At 41.1% G+C, this 23,309-nt stretch overlaps 1 protein-coding gene across 1 annotated transcript in view; it reads left to right on the forward strand.

Annotated features, from left to right (window-relative positions):
• Positions 1–23,309, forward strand: part of si:ch211-207d6.2 (sickle tail protein) — a 59,223-nt gene that overhangs the window by 31,671 nt on the left and 4,243 nt on the right. The window contains exons 9-21 of the mRNA XM_044133392.1: positions 2,675–2,983; positions 5,044–5,148; positions 5,621–5,676; positions 5,755–5,924; positions 7,621–7,796; positions 14,405–14,538; positions 14,803–14,950; positions 15,034–15,202; positions 16,370–16,619; positions 17,230–17,310; positions 17,604–17,727; positions 17,842–17,890; positions 20,663–22,306. Of these exons, the coding sequence (XP_043989327.1) occupies positions 2,675–2,983; positions 5,044–5,148; positions 5,621–5,676; positions 5,755–5,924; positions 7,621–7,796; positions 14,405–14,538; positions 14,803–14,950; positions 15,034–15,202; positions 16,370–16,619; positions 17,230–17,310; positions 17,604–17,727; positions 17,842–17,890; positions 20,663–22,306 (3,415 nt within the window). The remainder of the gene's footprint in view (positions 1–2,674; positions 2,984–5,043; positions 5,149–5,620; positions 5,677–5,754; positions 5,925–7,620; positions 7,797–14,404; positions 14,539–14,802; positions 14,951–15,033; positions 15,203–16,369; positions 16,620–17,229; positions 17,311–17,603; positions 17,728–17,841; positions 17,891–20,662; positions 22,307–23,309) is intronic.

Raw genomic sequence — 23,309 nt, forward strand, 5'->3', positions numbered from 1 at the left:
GGAAGGAAGACATCAGTTCTTCTTCTTTGTCTTTGTTCTTTGTCTTTGTCTTTGGGGTCTGAACCCAGCTGATGAGAGAAGTGTGATTTGAAGCCACATGTTGCTGAGCTGACAGGTTGGTCCCCATGATCAGGACAGTCTTCGGCTCTTCTTCAGCTGCAGAGTTCTTTGTCCATCTTGATCTTGACTCAAAGCTGCCTGGAGGATCCAACCAAAGGTTCCTCTTTTGCTCTCACCTTTTATAGGGTTTATCCACCTTTTGGTTCATTTGCATTGACTAACACTGTTGCTGTGCTTATTTCATTGGCTGACTGCTTGTATAGATGATCTCATGTCCATCACTGTCTTAGAGACATTGTGTCCTGATGTCTGTGTTAATGTCTCAGGTTGCTCAACAACCTGTTTCTAAATAAGTCGTTGACCATCTCTGCTCTCCAATTAGTTCCCCTTTTTCCCTTAACCTTTCACCTTCCATCCACCTCCAACACATCAGTGATTCTTTAATTGCAGTTACACCTTTTACACCATCTCAAGTTCATTGTCAAAATCATATTTATAACTTCTTTAGCTTCTCTGATTTATCATTCATTTATAATATTATGATAAACATAACTCATTAATTCCTCTCATTACAATCCTAATGTGAGTTATCACAGACGGTCCTCTGAAAAGAAACCAAGAATAATCATTATTCTATTTATTTGATACAGTTACTTGTTTTACTTGTAAGAGTTCCCACTAATGTAAGTGTAAGTATTATTACAAGCAAACCAATATTAATATAAGTATTTTACTTTGAATTTTATCCAATTATTCAAAATGTTTAGATTTAAGTCTTTAAAACTTTCATCCTTTTAAATAAGTAATAGTCTCAACTATTTTTATAAATCTGCAGGCTGGAAACTTACTTCCTCTTTTTCTAGGAAACCTGCTTTTCCTGTTTCATGACTCTCTCTGTCTGACTATGATTTCTTATGATTAAATAGAAAAAAGTAGAACTAAAGCAAAGTTTACAGGACACAAAAACAACACACACACACAACCAAATTGATTTTATTGATATTTAAATCTACTGTTGGGTCTAGATGTCACTTGTGTGATTCATTTTAAAGATAACTTTATTTATTGTTACTGTTACTCTAAAATCTCCAGCATGGGGAAGTGGGATGATCTCGGATTTTCTTGACACCCCCTCCATGAGGTCAGACCTTTCACATGCTGGGAGTCCATCGTCCTCCTGCAGTTCTGCATCGTCATCGACTGGAAAGAGAAGATTCTTCATCCTCAGTTGTCACAAAGGGCTCAGTGTAGTCATCAAAACTCCACTTCTCTTGACAATATACAGTAGCTTGCAATATTATTCATACTTCTTGAACTTTTCCATGTTTTGTCACATTACAACCATAAATATTTCATTGGAATTTATGTGGAAGACCAACAAGAAGTGGCCTACAATTGTGAAGTAGAAAGAAAATGATATTTGACTTAAAACATTTTTTACAAATAAAAACTGAAAAGCGCGGTGTGCAAAAGTATTCACCCCCCTTTCCTCTGAGTGCAACCAGTTTCCTTCAGAAGCTTCCTGATGTCTGCTAATGACTGAACAGAGTCCACCTGTGTGTAATCTAGTCTCAGTAGAAATCCAGCTGCTCTGTGACGCCTCAGTTCAGAGAATATTGGGGAGCAAACAGCATCACAAAGTCCAAGGAACAGAGCAGACAAGTCCGGGAGAAAGCTGTGGAGACGTTCAAAGCAGTCTTAGGTTGTAAAAAGAACAAGGAGAGCTCTGATCAGAGATGCAGCCAAGAGGCCCATGGTGACTCTGGACCAAAGGCAGAGATCCACAGCTCAGAGGAGGAATCTGTCCACAGGACAACTGTTAGTCATCACTGCACAAATGTGATCTTTCTGGGAGAGTGGCAAGAAGAAACCATAAAATGTCCAGCTATCTGTCTATTCTGACTGAACTTGAGCTGTTTTGCAAAGAAGAAAGGGCAAGAATTTCTGTCTCCAGATGAGCCAAGCTGTTAGAGACAAACCCTGAAGACTAGCAGCTGGAATTGCAGCAAAAGGGAATATTTCTACACACCGCACTTTTAAGTTTTTATTTGTAAAAAATGGTTTGAGTGTATAAATGGAAGTAGAAGTAGAAAAGATGTTCACAATTGATTACCACTTTGTTTTGATCTGTCACATTCAATTCTAAAGAAATGTATCTATGTTTGTGGTTGGAAAGTGATAAGATATGGAAAATTCCAAAGAATATGAATACTTTTGCAAGCCTCTGTATAATGCATACATTATACACACATGCACTCATTCTTTACATTGATGATGCAATGTAATGAAATTAGCTAAGCAGACATTTGAAAACCTCGAAATCCAGTGGTGTCTTCATAGTACTTGTACTTCACCGACAGAGAAAGCGTAACCTTAATTATACCCAGTAAACCTCTGGGAGTTTCTAGTTTTCATCATTGTTACGAACCTGAAAATGACTTTTATGGGAACATTTTAGATGTAAGAGAAAAGAAACACATGAAATTAATTAGCTGGATCTGTTAGAATTCCAACTGGGGATTGTCCAAACTCTGGACATGAGGACAATGTTTGCAGTGTGTGAAAATCAATATAATATTTATTTCTTTGTCTGTTTGTTGTCCTGTTCTATCAGGCAGAAGAACAGGAAGTATGGAGACAGTCAGATTCATCCACTCGGAATCAAAAGTCCTCCGCCGTCCCCTCACAAAGGGAATGAAGTCAGGATGTTTAATGGACAGGTGACTGGAGGTGCAAGCCAAGTGTCTCCACAGAGAATGTCACCTATTCACCGCTCCCTAGAACGCAACAGTAGTGGGCTCACAGTGGATGTAATAAACAAAAGAGGCTCATCATCCTCTACCTCATCAGTATTTCTTGACAGTCCTCTGGGTCAACCTGAAACTCTTTTTCCGGCCCATATTACTGCTTGTAATGTCCAAAGGTGAGCCTGTACCTAATGTTATCATATTCATATACAGAGTCTGAGCTGTCACCTCACTGCATTAGTTTGTATTAGTCTGTATACTGTAGATGAAGCCTTTAAGGCATTTTAACTGAGGTTTGAATTCAGGGTTTTCAACCAGCAACTATCACAGGATATATACACAAGCAATAATAACCCCTCTTTCTTAAACAGTACTATATTTCTTAAAGTTACAATATTGACTTAAATCACTCATGTTGCACTCAGTAAAATACCATTGACTACCAACAATTAACAGGAATAAACACATCAGATGATTTTCTAAATGGTTGGCAAAACTGAAAGAGGGAAAGCAGGAGTCGACCTTGTGGTGTTAGGAATTGGTTTTTCTCCATGTTGATTTGAGTTTTTCTATGTTTATTTTGAGTTTCTGTGTCTCCATGTTGTCCTGATTGTTCCCAGGTGTGTCTCGTTCTCTGATTACTTCCTGTGTATTTAATGTCACCTGTGTCTCAGGGTCTCTGTCGGGTCCAAGTCGTTGGTAGCGTCAATCTGTCATCTGTTCTATCTTTGTACTGGGAGACACAAACAAACAAACAAACACCTCGGACATGATATGAGTAGACAGGCGCCTGAGGCTGCAGCCCTGGAGGACGCCCCCCTTTAATAGATGAAAATGACATCATTAGATAAGATGAGAGAAAAAAATCATTTCTCTAATCAGACACAGTGTGGGGTTGCAAAAAACCTCTACACATAAAGCAACTTAGACAACAAGAGTATGGGGAGCCAGATAAGGCACTGAGTTTAGGGTGTGTGTGTTTAGCTGCAGTGTGTATGTATGAATGTGTAAAATAAGTCTTTAACTCAGTCCTTAATCTCCCACTGATGATTGATAAAGCATCATCAGCAGCCTCAGTAGGGCTCTGATTCAGGTCCAGAGAGAGAAGGACAGGAGAGTTTGTTGTTTACATCACATCCAGGAGAATTTGATTTAGTCAGCCTTCCAAGCTCAACTCTAATTCAGATAATAGCAATTATTTTGGGTCAGGCGACTTCATAAATTTTCACTTGCCTTAGAGTCTCACTGCTGCAACTCAATAGTGAAATTTGAAACACCTGAAATGGTCAGTCCAGCCGAGCCAGGCAAGTAATTTCTCTAATGACGATTCCATCTCACCAGGGAGTTGCACGTGGCCCGTCACTTTCAGCAAGAATCACATCCAGTTTGTGGTTCTGCTCAGCCTCTCAAAGGCCAGAACAGCTGCTGACATTTTTCCAATTTCACAATGTGCCAGGTAAACGCCACCTCCAAAAAACAGAAATGCCATTATGTACACATCTTCAAGATCCTTGACCGACAGTATGGACAGACACACTGTCTTCCCCCAGGAATCCAGAGTGTATCCACCAGCATGTGTCCCATCAGGGCAAGGGGACTCTCCTTTGCCCAGTCTTCTTGTCAAGCAAATTAACCAGATCCATAATTTACAAATTCAGAAAATATGCAGAGAAGCTCAGAAAAGAATAGCCAGACTGGACACAACAGCAAAGAGTAGGAGCAGATGAGGGAGGATTGGAGAGAAGAAAAAAAGCATCCACTTTCACTGAGAGCAAGAAGAAAAAAAAGGAAGTAAGAAAGAAAAACAATGTATACATAAAATGTATTTCAAGGAAAATGAACATGTCAAGATTGGAAACAGCAGTTTGTGTGGTTAAATATCATCTCATGTTGGTATTATATGCTTTCAACATGGTTTGTTTTGTTGAAACGAGAACATTTTTTGAAAAAAAACATCAACACATGGCCAAATGTACTTCATAAAAACCTTTAAATATGGTGCATCATCGCTGTAGCCTTAACAGGGACTCAGCCCTGTCTTGTATTAATGCATCTCCATTCTGCACCTGGTGCTGCCATTTGTTTTATTCAGTTTTCCTGATGATGTACTTTTGATTTCAGACTAACAACTTTCTCACCTGAATTTAGCAGCACCATGACTGTAGGCTTTTTAATAAACAAAAATGCTCCAATGGATTGGATATGAATTTGTTTTGTTGTTATTTTTGTTTTACAGTGAGAGAATGAGAGCCATGGAGGAGCAGATAGCCAGTCTAGCAGGACTGGTGCACCACGCCCTGTCCATGAAGTCAGATGTTCTAGGACAAAAGGAGGTTATCAGGTTCGGCAGTAATATTTTACATCAACCTGTTTTCAGCTTTACTTCATGTTATCATATTATTCCTTCAATACCTTGAGTGATGCTTTGATTCTTTCATCCATGTTTGAGAAATTCTTTAAGGCCATGACAGTCATGTAGCTGTGCAAAACACCTGAGTGGATCTAGCGCTGTCTTTGAGACACCGCTCCTCCTCTCAGCTGCAGTTTCCAAGCCCAAATTTAAGATGTTAAATATGAAAGTCAAACTTCTAGTATGTCATATTTGATATATATATGTAGCAATTTTATAACAACTGAAGGTAACAGTTACTTGATTGTATTATGAAATGGCACTATGTGCCTGGTAAACACATAATACTGCCCATTTGAAGTAAAAATACATTTTTATTTATAAATAGGTATATCACATAGTACTCACTTTGAATAAGCTTCATTGAACCTTTCTGAAAATAGTGTGAATTTGTGTTTTCTAGTCAGAGTCCTGAAGACAAACTCCTCAGCAATCGACTTGGTGGGAAGTTATTTTCAGGTACACCTGCTACCTAAGGAACACTTGTTTTCTTCAGAACATCCTGAAGATGAATAAATCTTCTTTCTTGGCTTCCAGAGGCATTTTCTGACTCAAAGGCCCCTGCTGCTCTGACTGAAAGCTTCAGCCCCACTCCTCTTGCCCTCGAGGTCCCCCCCTGTGATGGCAAACTGCGACACAACTTGATGTCTGTGAAGAGAAATATTTGTGAGCTGCGGCTGCAACTCAGCCAACTCAAGTGTTTACAGGTACTAAGCTAAACATTTCAATACTTTATTGAGAGTTATCACAAGTATTTCTTTAAAATCCCAAGTGCTGCAATTTGTTATCCATTTTCTATCTTTTTTTTTTACTTATTCTGTGCATCAACACTAACATGTAGTGACCAACCCAAGAGAGTAATGGGTTGCTATAACAGCTATAAAATAGATACAATTTTCAAAGAAAAAAAAAGTAGCTATGAGAAACCTAAAATATGTCTAAATTTACTCGCTGTTAGGCTCTTGAATTGTTTATCTTTGGTTTTGTTATTTGTCTTCTTTAGTTTCTTAGATCTACCTTGTTTCTTGCTAAGCTGGCAACGTTCCCTTAAACTGATCACAACCACACTTAAACCCTCTGCTCATCCGCACATTTGGCCACGCCCTTCAGTATTTCTTGGCTCTGCCAACTTTGGTGAAAGATAGGACATCTGAGGTTTGACAGGAAAGCTGTGGGTCAGAGGAAGGTGGGATGTCTGTATGGCTGGAGACAGGAGAGGATGATGATGAGCTTGTTCCTGAATTGCACTTGCTGAAGAATGTATTCAGTTCTATCCAGACTTCCATCTGTCTGATCCTCCTTTTGCTTGAAGCCTGACCACACATCTCTGATATTGTTCCTCTTCAGTTTATTCTCCAGCTTCTTCCTGTACGTCTCCTTGCTGTCTCTAATCTTGACTTTGAGCTTCTTCTTTATACTTCTCAGTAACTCTCTGTCTCGTTCCCTAAAGACTCTTTGTTTCCGGTTTAACAGTTCCTTTAGGTCACTGGCAATCCAGTGACCACTATTCAGGTGGGGATGGTTCTGTCCACACAGAAGTTTATATAGTTAATCACACACTCAGTCATGGCACTGATGTCATCTCCATGTGAGAGTAGTCCAATCAGTTGCTTCAACTGATTGAAACAAGCCTGGAGGACTTCTTCTGTGTTCTGTGACCATTTGGTAACAGCCATCCTAACAGGTTGCCTCTTCACTTGAAGTTTGTATTCAGAGCAGAAAAAAAAAAACAAGATTATGTTCCGATTTCCCCAGAGGGGGTCTTGGTTTAACCTTGGTTGGTCCTTGACGTTAGCGGAAACAGATCCAAAATCTTGTTTTCATGAGTGGATCAGCAGACAAACTGGTGAAACGTTGGCAGTGTAGGAGAGAGTGAGGCATGATTAAAATCACCAGATATTACCACAAATATGCTCTGGACCCTAAAGATGGTCTGAACTTCCTCCTTCCTCCTCTTTGCTCCTGCTTTGCATCCATGATGCCTCCTTATCAACTCCACTGGGATTTCTGGCTTCAGCTGTGGTACTATTTCAGCTTGTCAGATGTTGAACAGCTGCTCCCTGTTATAAACCACCCTCTAGCTATGGTTACCCTTCTTAACAAAATGGCAAAAATAAAAATATAGCCAAAAATCAGTCCGACCACACAAAATTCAAAACAAGAAGGAATAGCTGTCCAAATAAGTTATTTTCCTCCAAAAAAAAGCAGAAATGAATGTGTGAAAAAAAAAATCTCAATGAAAACACAGAACTACTCCAACGCGCTGCCACCATCAGCAGCTCAATTCTAGAATCAGCAATTCCAGACACAAGCAGCTGATCTCAGGCAACCACATTTTTGTGTTCCTTACTTCTACACTGAAGCGCTGAACTGCCAGACAGAGACATTTCCCGTGTCTTCCAGCTATCCAACATGGAGAGTGTGAGTTCAATGCTGCGTATGGCAGGTCCAGAGCTGGTGATGTTGATGTGTGAGAAGCTGGCCCAATTTGAGGATGCAGCATACAGACAGAGAGCTGAGATGGATGAGGACAGGATCCGCTACCTCACCTCCGAGGAGAAAATCCTCACACAGCTTAGGTAAGTGTGAATTTTCACGATTTCTTTAAGTTAAGTTATGCATGTAAACTCTTAAAGCTTCTGCCAGGTATTCCACAGGTGAACATTTTAATAACTCCAGAGCATTTACACCAGTAATAAAGCCATCCTGCTGGACCAGACCAGAGAAGTCATCAAATTATTGAGTTTCATTTTACTTCAGTTAATATGTTTAGGCTGGAAACCAATTATTTAGACATAAAGTAATTGGTTTCAAATGCTGAAAATGCAAATGCTGAACAAGCACTTCAGCATTTGCAGCTTGATGCAGAAAAGTGGTTATCTCACCTGGTCACTGCCTTCCAATGCAATTCCACTTGATTCAAATGTCTTCGCAGACAGTCCAGACTTTCTAACATTTATTTGATTTCCAACATTAAATTTTCTACTGGGCCAATCAGTGAACAGAAGGAAAAGTTGTGAATGATGACGTTGATTTTCTGCAGAACTGCAGTCTGTCTGTAGTTTTAGCAATTGCAGCGTATTTGGAAGCATGTTGGTCACACTTCTGAATATGTAGTTAATATTAATGCGGAAGCTAGCTCTTGGGACGTGGAATGTCACCTCTTTGGTGGGGAAGGAGCCGGAGCTAGTGTGTGAGGTCGAGAGGTTCCGACTAGAAATAGTCAGTCTCACCTGGACGCATGGCTCTGGTTCTGGAACCAGTCTCCTTGAGAGGGGCTGGACATACTTCCACTCTGGAGTTGCCCAAGGTGAGAGGCGTCGGGCAGGAGTGGGCATACTTGTTGCTCCCCATCTTGGCACCTGTACGTTGGGGTTTACCCCGGTGAATGAGAGGGTAGCCTCCCTCCGCCTACGGGTGGGGGGACGGGTCCTGACTGTCGTTTGTGCTTATGGGCCGAACGACAGCTCAGGTTACCCACCCTTTTTGGAGTCCCTAGAGGGGGTACTGGAGAGTGCTCCACCTGGGGACTCCCTTGTTCTGCTGGGGGACTTCAACACTCACGTGGGCAATGACAGTGAGGCCTGGAGGGGCATGGTTGGGAGGAACGGCCCCCCCGATCTGAACTCGAGTGGTGTTCTGTTGTTGGACTTCTGTGCTCGTCATGGATTGTCCATAATGAACACCATGTTCAAGCATAAGGGTGTCCATATGTGCACTTGGCACCAGGACACCCTAGGCCGCAGTTCGATGATCGACTTTGTTATCGTTTCATCTGATCTGCGGCTGTATGTCTTGGACACTCGGGTGAAGAGAGGTGCGGAGCTGTCCACTGACCACTACCTGGTGGTGAGTTGGCTCCGCTGGTGGGGGAGGATGCCGGTCAGACCTGGCAGGCCCAAACGTGTTGTGAGGGTCTGCTGGGAACGTCTGGCGGAATCCCCTGTGAGACGGAGCTTTAACTCCCGTCTCCGGCAGAACTTCGAACACGTAGCAGGGGAGGTGGGGGACATGGAGTCTGAGTGGACCGTGTTCCGTGCCTCTATTGTCGAGGCGGCTCATCTGAGCTGTGGTTGCAAGGTTGTCGGTGCCTGTCACGGCGGCAACCCTCGAACCCGTTGCTGGACACCTTCAGTGAGGGAAGCCGTCAGGCTGAAGAAGGAGTCCTATCGGGCCTTTTTGGCCTGTGGGACTGATGGGTATCGGCGAGTGAAGCGGCATGGCTTGGGTGGTTGCTGAGGCAAAAACTCGAGTGTGGGAGGAGTTTGGAGAGGCCATGGAGAAAGACTTCCATACGGCTTCGAGGCGATTCTGGTCCACCGTCCAGCGTCTCAGGAGGGGGAAAGCAGTGCAGCACCAACATTGTTTATAGTGGGGATGGTGTGCTGCTGACCTCAACTCAGGATGTTGTGGGTCGGTGGGCAGAGTACTTCAAAGACCTCCTCAATCCCACCAACATGCCTTCCATTGTGGAAGCTGAGCCTGGGGACTCTGGGTTGGGCTCTCCAATCTCTGGGGTCGAGGTCGCTGAGGTGGTCAAAAAGCTCCTTGGTGGCAGGGCCCCGGGGGGGGATGAGATCCGCCCGGAGTTCCTCAAGGCTCTGGAAGTTGTAGGGTTATGTTGGCTAACGCAACTCTGCAATATCACAAGGACATCGGGGGCAGTTCCCCTGGATTGGCAGACCGGGGTGGTGGGACTATGTCTCTATGGCCTGGGAACGCCTTGGGATTCCTCCGGAGGAGCTGGTGGAAGTGGCTGGGGAGAGGGAAGTTTGGGCCTCCCTTCTGAAGCTGCTACCCCCACGACCTGACCCCGGATAAGCGGAAGAAGATGGATGGATGGATGGATTAATGCTCACCTGGCTCAGCATGGTGCTCCTCAATTTACAGCAGAGGATGGTTGTTTACAGCAAAAGCAATTTGTGGTAAGCTTCATAGGGCCAAACTGGGGCCAAACATTAGCGATGGGGTAAAGTTTAAAACTTCAACAGGTCACGTTTCTCAATATCTCAGGGCCCAGACCCTGCGCATGAAGCAAAGCGTAGAACGAGACACTGGTTTTTACCAGGCCAGTGGTTACCCTGTCTCTCACTATGATCAGAGCCCTTTTCCTATACTGGCACTGCAGAAAATTTTAACATACCTTCCCTTCTCAAAGTCCTGTATTGTCTATTGTTTTGGAGCTTGAATGTGAAATGGAGAATACGCTCTTTATCACAGTTCCATAGAATAATGTTGTTAAAAGGGATTTTGTTTCCATTTTCTCAAAACATTCAGTCTCTGCCAAGCCATTTTAGCTTGATGCTTCTCCCTTTCTACAGCATGGTTCTTAATGCAGTGATGGGTGTGCTATCACTGGATGAGCCAGTTATCCATCCATCCATTTTCTAACCCCCTTGTCCCTAGTGAGGTCAGGAGAGGTGCTGGTGCCCAGTGATGTCAGTAACGCATAGTCAGCCAGTTATCCATCCATCCATTTTCTAACCCCCTTGTCCCTAGTGAGGTCAGGAGAGGTGCTGGTGCCCAGTGATGTCAGTAACGCATAGTCAGACTACGCGTTACTTATCTAAATCACTATCTTCTTTTGTAATTTAATCATATTTCCTCTACTCGTCTTGTCGAGTGACCGACGTTTCTATGCAACAGAAATCTAAACAATGGAGGGAGATGCGCATTTTGTTGGTGGAAAAACTGGAACTATTTTGAGTTTCTGTCGCCAAGTCCGATTATTATAAACGGCTTTGGGCTTCATTTTTTAAAAGTCGCTTGCAAATTTAATGAGTGGCGGGTTGCGCCTTTTTGGGCTCGTTTTTGAACGTGAAGTTACTCATTTGGGCTTGGAAATATGCAGAGACTCATAATAAATCCCAGAATTTGTCCGTCATTGAGGTAGTTTTAGTCAGTCTCTCCCTGCTCATCATTTCCCGGATGATTCGTCCCGCTGTGTCTTTGTTAATGTCAAGTTAATGTTTTACCTCTGAATGACGTCGAGCTTCACGTTGCGCTCCAGAAAACTACAAATATCGAGACTAATATGACCAGTGCAATAAACGTGAAAACAGCCACGAATTAACATGTCTGTAGTTGCCAATAATTATAATGGCAACTTAACGCCATTATAATTATTAATATTAAGATAAGTGTCACAAATCTGTGCAGCCATCTGAGCTGTGGAGCTGCAGGAGGAGCTCTGTGCTGTGACACCAAATGCAGAGCCGTAACACAGAACCTGGGGGGTGGAGGGGACTTTAAAATCCTTCTTAGAGTTTTCCATACAACAGTGGACCACACAAATTACTCATGTTTTTTTTTGGGGGGGGGTTTTGTACAATCTCCTCTTCAGTTCAACCTTATCAGTGGAGACACATTGTTGATGTTACCATTATAAAATAAATTACAATTAAGTATTGGCAAAGATTAATGTAATCTTCAGAGAAGGCGTAGTTGTTGTTAGCAGCTACTGAAAGTAACTAAAAAGTTACTTTTAATGTAACTTAGTTACTTTCCAAATCAAGTAGTCAGTAAAATAACTAAGTTACTTTTTCAAGGAGTAATCAGTAGTCTGATTAAAGTTACTTTTTCAAGGAGTAATCAGTAATCTGATTAAAGTTACTTTTTCAAAGTAACTATGCCATCATTGTTGATGCCTATCACCAGAGGCGGGGTCACCTGGACAGGTTGCCAGTCTGTCGCAAGGCAAAGAGCCAGTTAGTGCCAGGGAAAATGAATGGCTGCTTAGCAAAAAGCAATCAATAGTGTGTTAAGCATCATTGTGCCTAGGCATTTCAGCCTCCTAGGCTGCAATTTGTTTTGAATATTTTAGATCTGTTCTGCAAAGAACATATGCCAAAGCCCATTTGCTACCTTCATTTCATAATGGATAGAAAATGTGTACTGGAGAAAATGTCTGCATTGCCATTAGATTACTTCACAACAGATATTTATTATGTGGTTACAAGAGCTTCTTCTAATCACTCATCTATGACAGGTATTGAAAAACCTAGTCTAACCATAAATAGACATTATCTTGGTAACAATTAAAAAAGATCCTAACTTAGTCATCAAAATATTGATGATTAATTGAAAATAAGAGTGAACACTTATTTTCCAAAGCTTGCTTGGGATTTTAGTCCTAATCCTGTTTTTTTTCTGTTTTATTACATATTAAATATGTTCTCTCACTTGAGGTTCAGTGAACAGGAAGCAGCCAAACAGACCTATTTTGGGCATGATTTCAGAAGATTCTTTCGACATTTGCATGCTTGTTCTGATGTCATGCTCAGTGGCGGAACTGCATCTGAATTAAAATCATTGGTGACATGCACGGAAAAAAAAAACATGAACAGCACAACCACAACTGTAGGCATACAGAAAGAGGGAGGACCCATATTGTTAAAAATAGAGGCGTAGGGTGGGAGGTGATTTGATCCAGTGTGACATGGTCTTCCAGAGATGTCAGAGCTCATTCTGATGGTAGCATGCTACACATTAAGTCCAGACCTCGGATGACTTCCCTAGCAGAGGGCTGAGATTTATTGAGGACCACAAGTGGGAGTCTTTGGATTAGTGTGATACAATCACCTCTCTAGACACTAAATCAGATCCAACATTATTAGGAGAAATACCAATGTGCCAAGCTAACTCTGGCTTCAGTCGTAAAGTTTTCTACAGGGAATGATGGCTGAAGAAAATCTCAGTAAATCCCAGTGTCAACTTGTCTGCATTAGTTAATAAACTAGTTTATTTACGGCTGAAAGTTGAGGCACTGCAAACCTTTCAGTAGACTTCACATCTCTGTGTGTGTTGTCATGATGCGTCATTCTGCACTGTGTCCAGCCTACTACACGTTAACATTTCAAGGATCATCAGACTGAATTGGGTTTTATTCAGGTTGTGATGACAGTATGCCGAGGCTGTAGCCATTTATTTTTCAAATGAATCTTATACTAAAGGGAAGAGCACTTTCTGCTAGTGGTTTAGGTTTCTTCAGGCTACTTTGTTCACACTGTAGCATGATATCTCAGTAGCATTATTTTGGTTGAATGTTTCAAGTTCAAATAATTGCCCATATTTAATACTCACGTTCAAAGCTATGAAGCTTAACAGTAAATTGCCTGTACTGTTAACAACCATCCTCCACAATAAGACAGAAGTGCTGATCCAAACAAGGCTGTTAAAGTGAATGGTGTAGTATTATGTAGCTTAATCAACTAACTATGTTATGTGCACCAAGGCATTTTGGACAGCTAAATGGTTGCCATTGGAGGTTAAAGGATTTCTAAAACATGCATAAAATACTCAAGGCAACACTCCAAGTATGTTTCTGATGAGGGAATAACATTATAGCATGATGTAAAGGAGCGATGGGGGTGAAGGTGGTAGGAGTTCGCCCTGCAATCAGTGGATTTCTGGTTTGACTCCTGGTCTGCCCGCCCTCATCGTTTGTGTCTGTGAACAAGACACTTCACCCACCTTCCCTGCTGCTGTTGATTAAAAGGATTAATGGTGTAAAATGGCAGCCTTTATTCCTTCAGACTGCCTCAGGACAGTTGTGGCTACTATAAAGAATCTTGACATCAAGATATTTGAGATTTCATTTCAAAATGAAATCTCAAATGTGGCCAACATGGACTGAATTGATTCCTTCAAGTCTTCCACTGCAGCTACAGGAAGACTATGATTTTAAAACGGTGCAAGAATGTATGTCATCGTTCACGACTTCTCCTTCTGTTCTGGCCAGGATGAAATTCCACTGGAGGAATTCAAGTGAATGGGAGAAAGCGCAAGCTGTGATGCAAGATTTGAATCCAGCAGAATAGTGCAGGAAGGTGATGGTCAGGTTACACCCAACTGCAGATAGAAAGTAGCCAAGACAATGTTGGCTGCTTTCAAAATGAAAGGAGCATTTTAGATGTGTCAAAACTGATAAAGACTGTTTTTTCTTGGTGTTTGTAATCTATGTAAAGTTGAAGCTTGAAGTTCATACCAGCTTTCTTGATGCACCATATAGTATTATTATAGGTTTGTCAGAATTTAAGACAAAGTGTTACAGTGATTCCAGCTCTATGTTAAACCTTCATTAGAAGAACACCAAGACAAACTGTGGAGGTCTCTGCTACCATCTGCTGTCCAGAAAAAGCCATCACATGCTGATTTCCCCACCTTAGCTGTCTTGTTCCTCCCACAGTGAACTGGAGGACTTTGTGGAGTGCTTGGAAAGCTCCTCTCCAGTCCATGGCCAGCCATCCTTCACCCTCAGAGATGTGGAGGAGGGAGCAGTCAGCCTGCGAAGGCTTGGAGAGGCTCTGGCTGTCCTCAAAGGTTGATAAGTTCCACCGAACCCACACATCACTTCATTTGGCCTCCAAATCAGAGTTTGAGTTTCCCATGTAAATTCAGCCACTGCATTGGCATATGTCATGTTACTTTTGGTGGTAAAATGGTACACACAAAGACACTTCAAAATATTATTGATGTAATTCTAAGCTTAAAAAATACAGGTACAATATGTTTTGTTTTTCTTCTCTGGTCACATTTGATGTCTCATGAGTGTATGTTTCTGTATGTATGTTTGATCTCTGCCAGGAGAATTCCCAGTGCTGCAGGCAAAAATGCGCTCAGTGCTGAGGCTAGAAGTGGAGGCAGTGCGCTTCCTGAAAGAAGAACCTCACATGATGGACTCCATGTTGAAGAGGGTCAAAGTGCTGACTGAATCTTTTAGCTCTCTCCGCAGGTATTCAGCAACTTTTTATGAGGTAAAGCTATTCTGTTCGGAAACAGGTTGACTTTCCCTCTTTTGTCGTTTGCTTTAAATAGACTTGTGTCCGATTCAGCACCCTCAGCAAGATCCGTTCAAGTGGAGCCTCTGAAAGTACACAACCAGGAAAAAGCAACGACTCAGAGCACACGCAGTTCACCCAAACCACAGCCTCGGCACTCAGTCAAAGCCCCCCCACCCAGTGTTATGTTTGGAAGGCAGGACGAGGTAGAAACTCAAGTAGACAAAGAACTCTTAACAGCTTTTATTCATAACTTGCTCAGCAGCACAGTAACATCAGCATTCCTTTCCTCCATCTTATCTCTTCTTCCCCTTTCCTTCTCCTCTCTCATCTATTCTTGTACACCACCTAGTGGTAGACACAACACCCAGGAGCCAGGCTGAGGCTAGTTCAGGAGCCTCAGTGTCCCCCAGCAGAATGAAGAGCACAGTCACCTCCAATAAACACAACAGCTCTCCTCCTACAACCAGTCATGGACTAGATTTGATCAGTGTAGTCAAGGTATCATAGAAAATACCAGCTTCACTGCAAATACTGCAGTTGGTCAAACATCCCTACAGTTTATGATCCTTTTAGTTTCCTGCTTAGATTTTGTTATTCTGCAAGTTTTATACCAAGGAGGGGTAGGCGATGTTGCCAGAAAATGATACAATATACATTTAAAAAAAGCTGATAACATTATCACACATGCTATTCTTCATTTTCAGCTTCTTCTTTTTTGGGGGGATGGGCAGATCTTTTTTTTTTTTTTTTACTTACCTTTAAAAAGTCACTACTTTCAAAATTATTCATATATTAATATATACAAAATTATACAATATGTTTAATACATCAAGGAAATACAAAATAGATAAACAGAAATGTAAACTAATCTGTCTGAAATCAGCTACCAAATGGAAATGAAAATACTTAAATACACAAATGAAACAAACTGTTGCTATTTAACCTAACAGTTTTACAAGATGTTAAAAAGTGGTACCCACTCACAAACATTATGTGCGAAACTAAGAATCTTGTTTTAATACAAAAGAAAATCTTCCATTTATGTGATGGTGGTGATGGTGCTAGACGTTTGCCCTGGACTCAGTGGGTTGCTGGTTTGATCCCAGCTCTACCTCCCTCTGATGTTGGGTTCTTGGACAAGACACTTTGTCCACCAGGTGGTGGTCAGAGGGCCGGTGGTGTTGGTGCATGGCAGCCTTGCTTCTGGCAGCTGTGGCTACTGTCCAGTAGCTTACTGCCATCAGCTTGTGAATGTGTGTGTGAAGGGATGATGCACATCCACAGTGTCTCATTTTGCTTTGGAAACTGATAACACTCACTTCAGATTTCTGTTCATCACCCAGAGTTACCCTGTTCTCTCTCATCTACAGAATATACACAGACCAACTTCAGAGGGCAGTGTGTGTGTAGACATCAGGAGCGTTAACCAGTCCAGTACCAGCCATGACTCCCAGCAGGAGAGTAATGATCCCAGTCACAGTCAGTCAGTCCACCTTCAGGAGACACCAAACACTGATACAAAATGTGTAGTGGACGTGCCAGAGTACACTGCCTCAGGACCGAAGTGTCCCTCCACATCAACGTCACAGCAGAACACTCCTGTGGAGTTGATACATGATGGTAGGCCTGTAGAATCAGTGTCAGTACAGTAGAGCTGCGGTTTAGACTGCTCCCCTTCTTATAAGGATTTTCCTCTACTTTTTGGTTGCTTAAGTGCTTCTTTAAATTTCAAAGGTCAGGCCAGTTCAGGAGGCGGTGAAATGTATACCGAGGCTGGTTAAAGCAGACAGGGCTTTTTCCCTCAGTCCATCTAAATTAGAAGGGTTAGAACATGTGATTGGCATGTTTGACATGTGATTTTTTTGTAAGGGAAAGTCCACAGATCCAGTTGTAGCTCCAGAGCCACAAGTTGCAGATCTTTATGTGTGTAATAACAAGTTTAAATATTAAGAAGTACCATATAATTTAATATTTATAGCCCAGGCCTATTTACAGTGTCTGCTGATGGGTTAGGGTTAGGGTTAGGGTTTAGAGTTAGGGGTTTAGCTATGTTTATAGCACAGAGACTAAATTTAGTGATTTCCCCAAGCAGACGTATTATAATATCACAAATTATAATTAATATTTGTTTCATTTTCCAGAATATCCTTTTAGCCGGAAATATTTGTTATAAGTATTAATCAACCTTTTAATAAACGCTTACTGAATGTGTTTGTTAATAACTCTGCAGATATTTCTGAAGCCCAGAAAGATTCAACTTTAAAGCAAAATGTTGTTGTGGATTCCAGGGAGAGAAGAAGTTCAAACACAGGTAAAATTGTAAATAGTAAGATATATTAACTTTTTAAATATGTTATCATCTATTACTTAGCTATGTTTAATGGGTTCCATAAAGATCTTTTCATTGTCAATCGCTGTATTGTGCCTTATTTGGTTACAAGGACATAAACCTCATCACACCTACATCAGACAAAGTGAGAGAGGTTCATGTGTCCCATCATTGTGCCAAAACGTTATGTTCCAGTAAACACAGGAGAATTTAAAATAGTAACTTTTTAAGCATTCTTAAAAATGAAATGCTATAACATTTTTCTTGCTTTGTAGACGTTGCTGATCCACCTGCAGCTGTTTGTCCACAAGCAGAGAGCAGCAGGCGGCTGCAGGTGGAGAAACCCCGCCGCTCCACCGACAAGAGGCAGGCCAGCAAGTTCCCTCCCCCCCCACAGAGGTCAGTGGATTGACATGAATCAGAAGACAATCCTGACAAAGAGCTATCAGTCCTTTTTATGCATTTTATTCTTTCTGTTGTGGATTTTATTTCCAGTGTCTTTTCTTTGTGTAGGTCCGGAGAACCAGTCATCATCACATCCAGAGAGACTGATGGGATTCAGGTAGGGACAAAAACCAGGAAATGGAAGGTGAAGTTATGAATCACAAAACTAACACAGCAAAACAGTAAAATAGAAATGATGTGAAGAAGAAAAAAACAAACAAGATTGGACATCAAAACAGTAAATCCAGGTTTCTCTGCTCTGCTTGGATGAGTTCAGTGAGTCAAACTCTCTGGGTTTCTTCATGTGAAACTCTTTGTGTTTAGTTTTACCTCAAAGATGCAAGATTTTAATATTATATAAAGACAGCATAACATGGCCATTAACTAATACTAGTTACTAGGATACTGTGCAAATACAGCAAGACTCAAATGACTCAACCTTTTTCAAATCACACATAGTATCAAGTATTTTAGGATTGATAACCTACATTAAACCATGTTAATGTAGACAAATATTGTTCAGCTTAGTCCTTTCTCCATGTTTTATTCAGAAAATAAAACAAGGTTAACATTTGAGACAAATGATCTCTCTTATAACTTCTCACAGATGTCAGCAAGAATGTTTGGTGAATTTTTCATGAGTTGAGGTTATGGTTGGTAATAAATTTGATAAAATCCCAAATCCTAAATTTCTCTCTTTTAAATTCTGCCACACTCACAAGCAAACGTGAGGCTTTTGCCTGTGAAATTTTTGCCAAATTTACTGAAAGTTGCTGCATTTTCATTCAGAGGATCAAAAGTGACATTTTTATTGTGACAGGCAACAAGTTAAATGAATGCTAAAGGTCAGAGCTGAGGCTTCATGTGCGTCACAAAGTACTTTTATTTAGATTCTGTGATCTTAAGTCACAATGTGTACATTTATTTTTAGATCTACTTGGCCAGAGTTGTTTCCTGTGTCTCAGATATTATTTGCTTTGTTTTTACTTATGCATTTGTTGATGCTCAATTCCAATTTTTTCTTGAAATCTTTTTTTGTTTTGTTTTGTTTTGCGTGGTTGTTTGTGCTACTGATTAAATGCGACCGTAATCAGACATCAGTGTGAATGGTTTATCCCCTCAAAGTGACCCACATGCACAACAGAAGAAGGTCACAATGCAGCACTCTGCTTATGGAAGTCAAATCAAAACAAGGGGAAGGAAGATGATAAAAAGAAAGCAGGACCAATAGCAGTGGCCTTTAGTGGAGCATTAACTGCAGCTTCTCTAGAGAAGTCTGTTTGGATGTGGAGTCGGACCAGGAGGTGGGATTGTGATGTGATGCGCTTTATTAAATAGTCATTTATTATAACCAATTATAAATGATTATTGATATTATGTTGAACCTATTTACAGACCAAATACTTTTTGTTTCAGTTCTTTATTTCAGTCACATTGTGACATTTAGTTAAACATTTTCTCATCCTTCCTGTACAGGGAAAATTTGAGAAAAATATAAGGTTGTTTCTGATTTAGATTACTTTAATTTGTGTTTGCTAATTGTTGAAGTACTTACTTTTCTGAGTGTGTCCTCAGAAAAGTGCAGCAGAAAGGTGCTGCTGAAGAACTTCATTACAATTAAGAGGGGTAATGCTCTGGAGAGTTATATTAAGTTACATTTATTCTTTGATTGACTTTAGATTAGTTTAGGTCTAATGATTGTCATGCATGTACATTTATATTGGTACCATTTATTGTTTTGTTAAGTTTGTGTAAATAATGTTAATTTCTTGTTTTGTTTTTTGACAACCCCTTTACCTGGTATTAGTGTTGGAATTGCCCAAAATATAAAAGCCAGCTTCTTTGTCTCACTTACGGAGTGGATGCCATTTTCAATGTGACCCGCAGCTCCAAATAAATCTACCTCGGCTGCATTTTGTTGCCTTGCCTCCTTTTCAAATGCCAATCCTCCGCCGGTCAAAGTGACACTGACTCAGACTGCTCTATAAGTTCAAAACCTTTGTAGTTATAAATTTCAGCTATTATTTTCATCCAGATTTACCATGTTTGGCTTCTAATAGAGCAGAATTATGTCTCACATCAATAAGATAAAAGTCGGATAAAATGTGGCAATGGTTATTCAGACTTCAAATGCTTTGAAAACTGTCAGATTTGGGTCCATATGGAAGTGGCTCAAATCAGATTTCAGGGGGGTGAAAAGATTAGAGTTGGTCCGATCAGATTGCTGTGTGAGCATAGCCAGAAAGGCTTGATAGTCTTTGTGGATCAGACAAATGGGGGCCAGTCAGAAGGGTTGCAACAGGACCAATGTTTGTCATAAAGCTTTATGTAAGCTAATAAAATCCCAAGAAGCATTGCAGCTGCTTCCTGTACTGTTCAAAACGACTCAGGCTCAGGATCTTCACTGAAAGCACACCAGGAAGCATATCCAAAAAAGTTAGAAGTGGTAAGAAAATCCCACTTTTCTGCCTTAATCAAAAGGCAGTTCTTCAAGAGCCTCTGGAATTTCTGCAGCAAAAAGTTTTCTAGTCATTTGCACAGTTTGAGTCCAGCAGATCTTTGACTTTGCAGTTATGTGTCTAATGTAGGCCTAATGAGGTTTATACTTTTAACATCAAACAACGAGTAGCTAAACTGTTCAGGCAGTGCTGTTGTTTCCCACATGAGACATGTCAAATGTTTTTACTTAGTTTATGTGTCAGCATAAATATAGTTTTTGATTACATTCCATATTAATGTTTAACTGTATCATTTGCTTCAAGTTCAGGAATTCAATGACACGATTCTTCACTTTGTCAAGTCAAATGAGATCTAATTCTAAGGAAAACAGACTCATGTCTTTATAACTTCAGGATGAAAACCAGATTAATGGCACTTTTTCTGATTTTAGGTTCCTAAAGAAATATCAAATAAAATTCATCTGCCAAGTGGAAATGGAAAGACACCTCCACCCGTTACCAAAATGTGCCCCTCTGACATGACAAAATGTGGACAGAGGTCCACTCCTCAGTTTGAACATCCAAACGTCTCTTCTGTTAAAGCCCAGATTCCAGGTGTGGCGTCAACAGCTTTGGCCAAGATGGAGGTTCAGCAAGCGCTTTCCTTAAACTGCACCTCGGTGGTGAAGGTGTGGTCAGGGGAGAGGGAGCTGCTTACACTTCCAGCCAAACAGACAGAAGATATTCTTGTTATGAACGTGCCTGATCAGTGTGAGGACGAAGCAGCTGGACATACACTCTCCTCTGCTGTGGCTGAAAAGCTTGTAATTCCTCTAAAAGAACAAAATCAAAGTCCTAAACAGACAAATGGATTTATCAAGAAACCTCTTGATGAGAGGGCGAATGGAATGTTGGTTTCATGTTTACAAAATGAAAATGTTCATGAGGAGCGCCGGGTCCAGCTGTCGCCAAGTTTAGGGCCAAAGCAGCTCTGGAGTTCTGCTCACGAACGTGAAACTTCTCCTTCAGGCCCCAAACCTTTCTCCCGTTTGCCTGACGTCGCCTGCAGGCCAAGCAGCATGCAGCAGGAACAAGACGCAGCTTTGCAGGGATCCAGGGATCAACCAGCATGGAGAGAAGGAGGAAGAGTGAGATTCACAGCGACAGATGACAGAGCAGCTCCTCTTTCTCCACAAACTCCTGAATGTATTCATAGAATCCCCCATACACACATTAGTTCACAGTTTGGTAAGGAGGAGCCAGGTAATATGATGGATTTTGAAGGCTCTAATGTGGAATATATTCACTGTGGTTTTCAAGATAATGATGTATCTGATGAAGACCCTGTGATAGTTTTCATAGAGGACACTGAGCCCTTTTGTGTTCCTCTGTCTACCATCTTTGAGTGTGAAGAAGAGGATGAGGAGCTTTTGGCTCCCAACAGGAGTCTGGAGGAAGAACCAGATCTGAAATTAAAATTTCCCACTGGACCTGATTCTGACATCTTAGGAAATGTGAAGACTTCTCCTCAATCTGCATCGTTTTGTGACTCTGTTTCTAAACTCCAAGGCCAGGATCAGACAAAAATGAACATGAAAACCTGTTCCAAAAAAAAGTTTAGTATAAAGTTCCCCAAAAACAAACTGGCCGCCATCAGTCAGGTAATACGAACAGGAACAAACAAAAAAGGGAAAAAGGTTTCTAAAATAGTTGCACGTGACGAAGAGCAGAAAGCAGGAAACAGACCAGTCACAGAAAGCAAACAGACCAATGAGGTGAGCATGAGCCAACAATTCCTCCCAGACAACTCCTCTGACAGAGACTTCACTGCAGGTATCAGCCTGTCAAAGTCGTACCCTCGGGTGGAGGAGCTCCGCAAGAACACCTTAGATTCAATGAACAGTTTGGAGGAGTCCATCAAGCAGCTGGAACTGGAACTCTGTGTGGAAAGCATAAATCCCTCATCTGACAGAGCTCAACTTAAAGGAAGAGTGAAAGAAAACAATGGCAGATCTCCCTCCAAAAGAGCAGCCGGTCAGATGGTGAAGAGTAAGAGAGTCAGACCACAGCCTCTGCTCAGCTCGGCCAGCCAACAGGTCTGACGTTGTTCTGCAGTCACAGCTTCCTTCCTTCAGTGGGTCAGCTGGTGTGGGCTCTTCACTCTTTATTTTCTGGCTTTGACTATTGTAAATGTCTGCTAGAGGTTGTTGTTTAGTTGAAATGTTTGTTCTCTCTCTGAACTTCATATCATAGGATCTACATTTATGTTTTAGTTTGCTCTTTAAAAAGCTAACTAGTTCAGCTCAGATCAAACATCTGATTGATCTGAGCTTCATAACCCAGCCTGCCAGGGCTGGGTTATGTAGCTACTCTCTTACACATTCTGATTCATTTCAGCAATATTAAAGAATTAATCTGTGTATTGTTTGTGCAATATGCATCTTCAAAACTGCTCTGGCTATTAACTATTCATCTGCTTAAGGCTAAAATATGACAAATGTTTCTAAGCCTTACACGATGACATAATTAACCAATTCCTCCAGTCACATATTAAACACATTGTGGGGAAGTTTGGACCTTTTACTTTTGGACCTTGCACAAACTAAGTCTCTATGTCCAACTTCCAATCAGTTCTATTTCATCCTTGTAAATCCAACCTCATTGATGTGACTTAATGTGTAGAAAAAACAATGTGAGCTTGCTAGAGGTGATTACAGAAGCATTTTTTTCTCTCATTGAATTGTAGAAATTTGCAGTTAACATGACAGAGACTCCTCAGCTGAGAGGAAAACGTTCTCGCATTCAAGCAAGGGAACTTGTAGTTTTTATTGTAGTTTTGTGCTTGTATTTTTTTTAGCAAAAAAAAAAATATTTCTGTAATATTCTGTAATTACTTTTTGAAAGCAGTTTTTTATTCACATGAATAAATTCTTATACACAATAAAGTCTCAGTTTACAAGGTGATACAAATTATTGATAACAAACCAGTCTTATTTACAAACACTTTATATGCCATGGATTTCTTTCACACACCCACACACACACACCCACACACCCACGCACACACACCCATACATACAAACACAGTGACATCTACAC

This window comes from Gambusia affinis, linkage group LG12 (assembly GCF_019740435.1).
Source record: "Gambusia affinis linkage group LG12, SWU_Gaff_1.0, whole genome shotgun sequence".
Classification (NCBI taxonomy): domain Eukaryota; kingdom Metazoa; phylum Chordata; class Actinopteri; order Cyprinodontiformes; family Poeciliidae; genus Gambusia; species Gambusia affinis.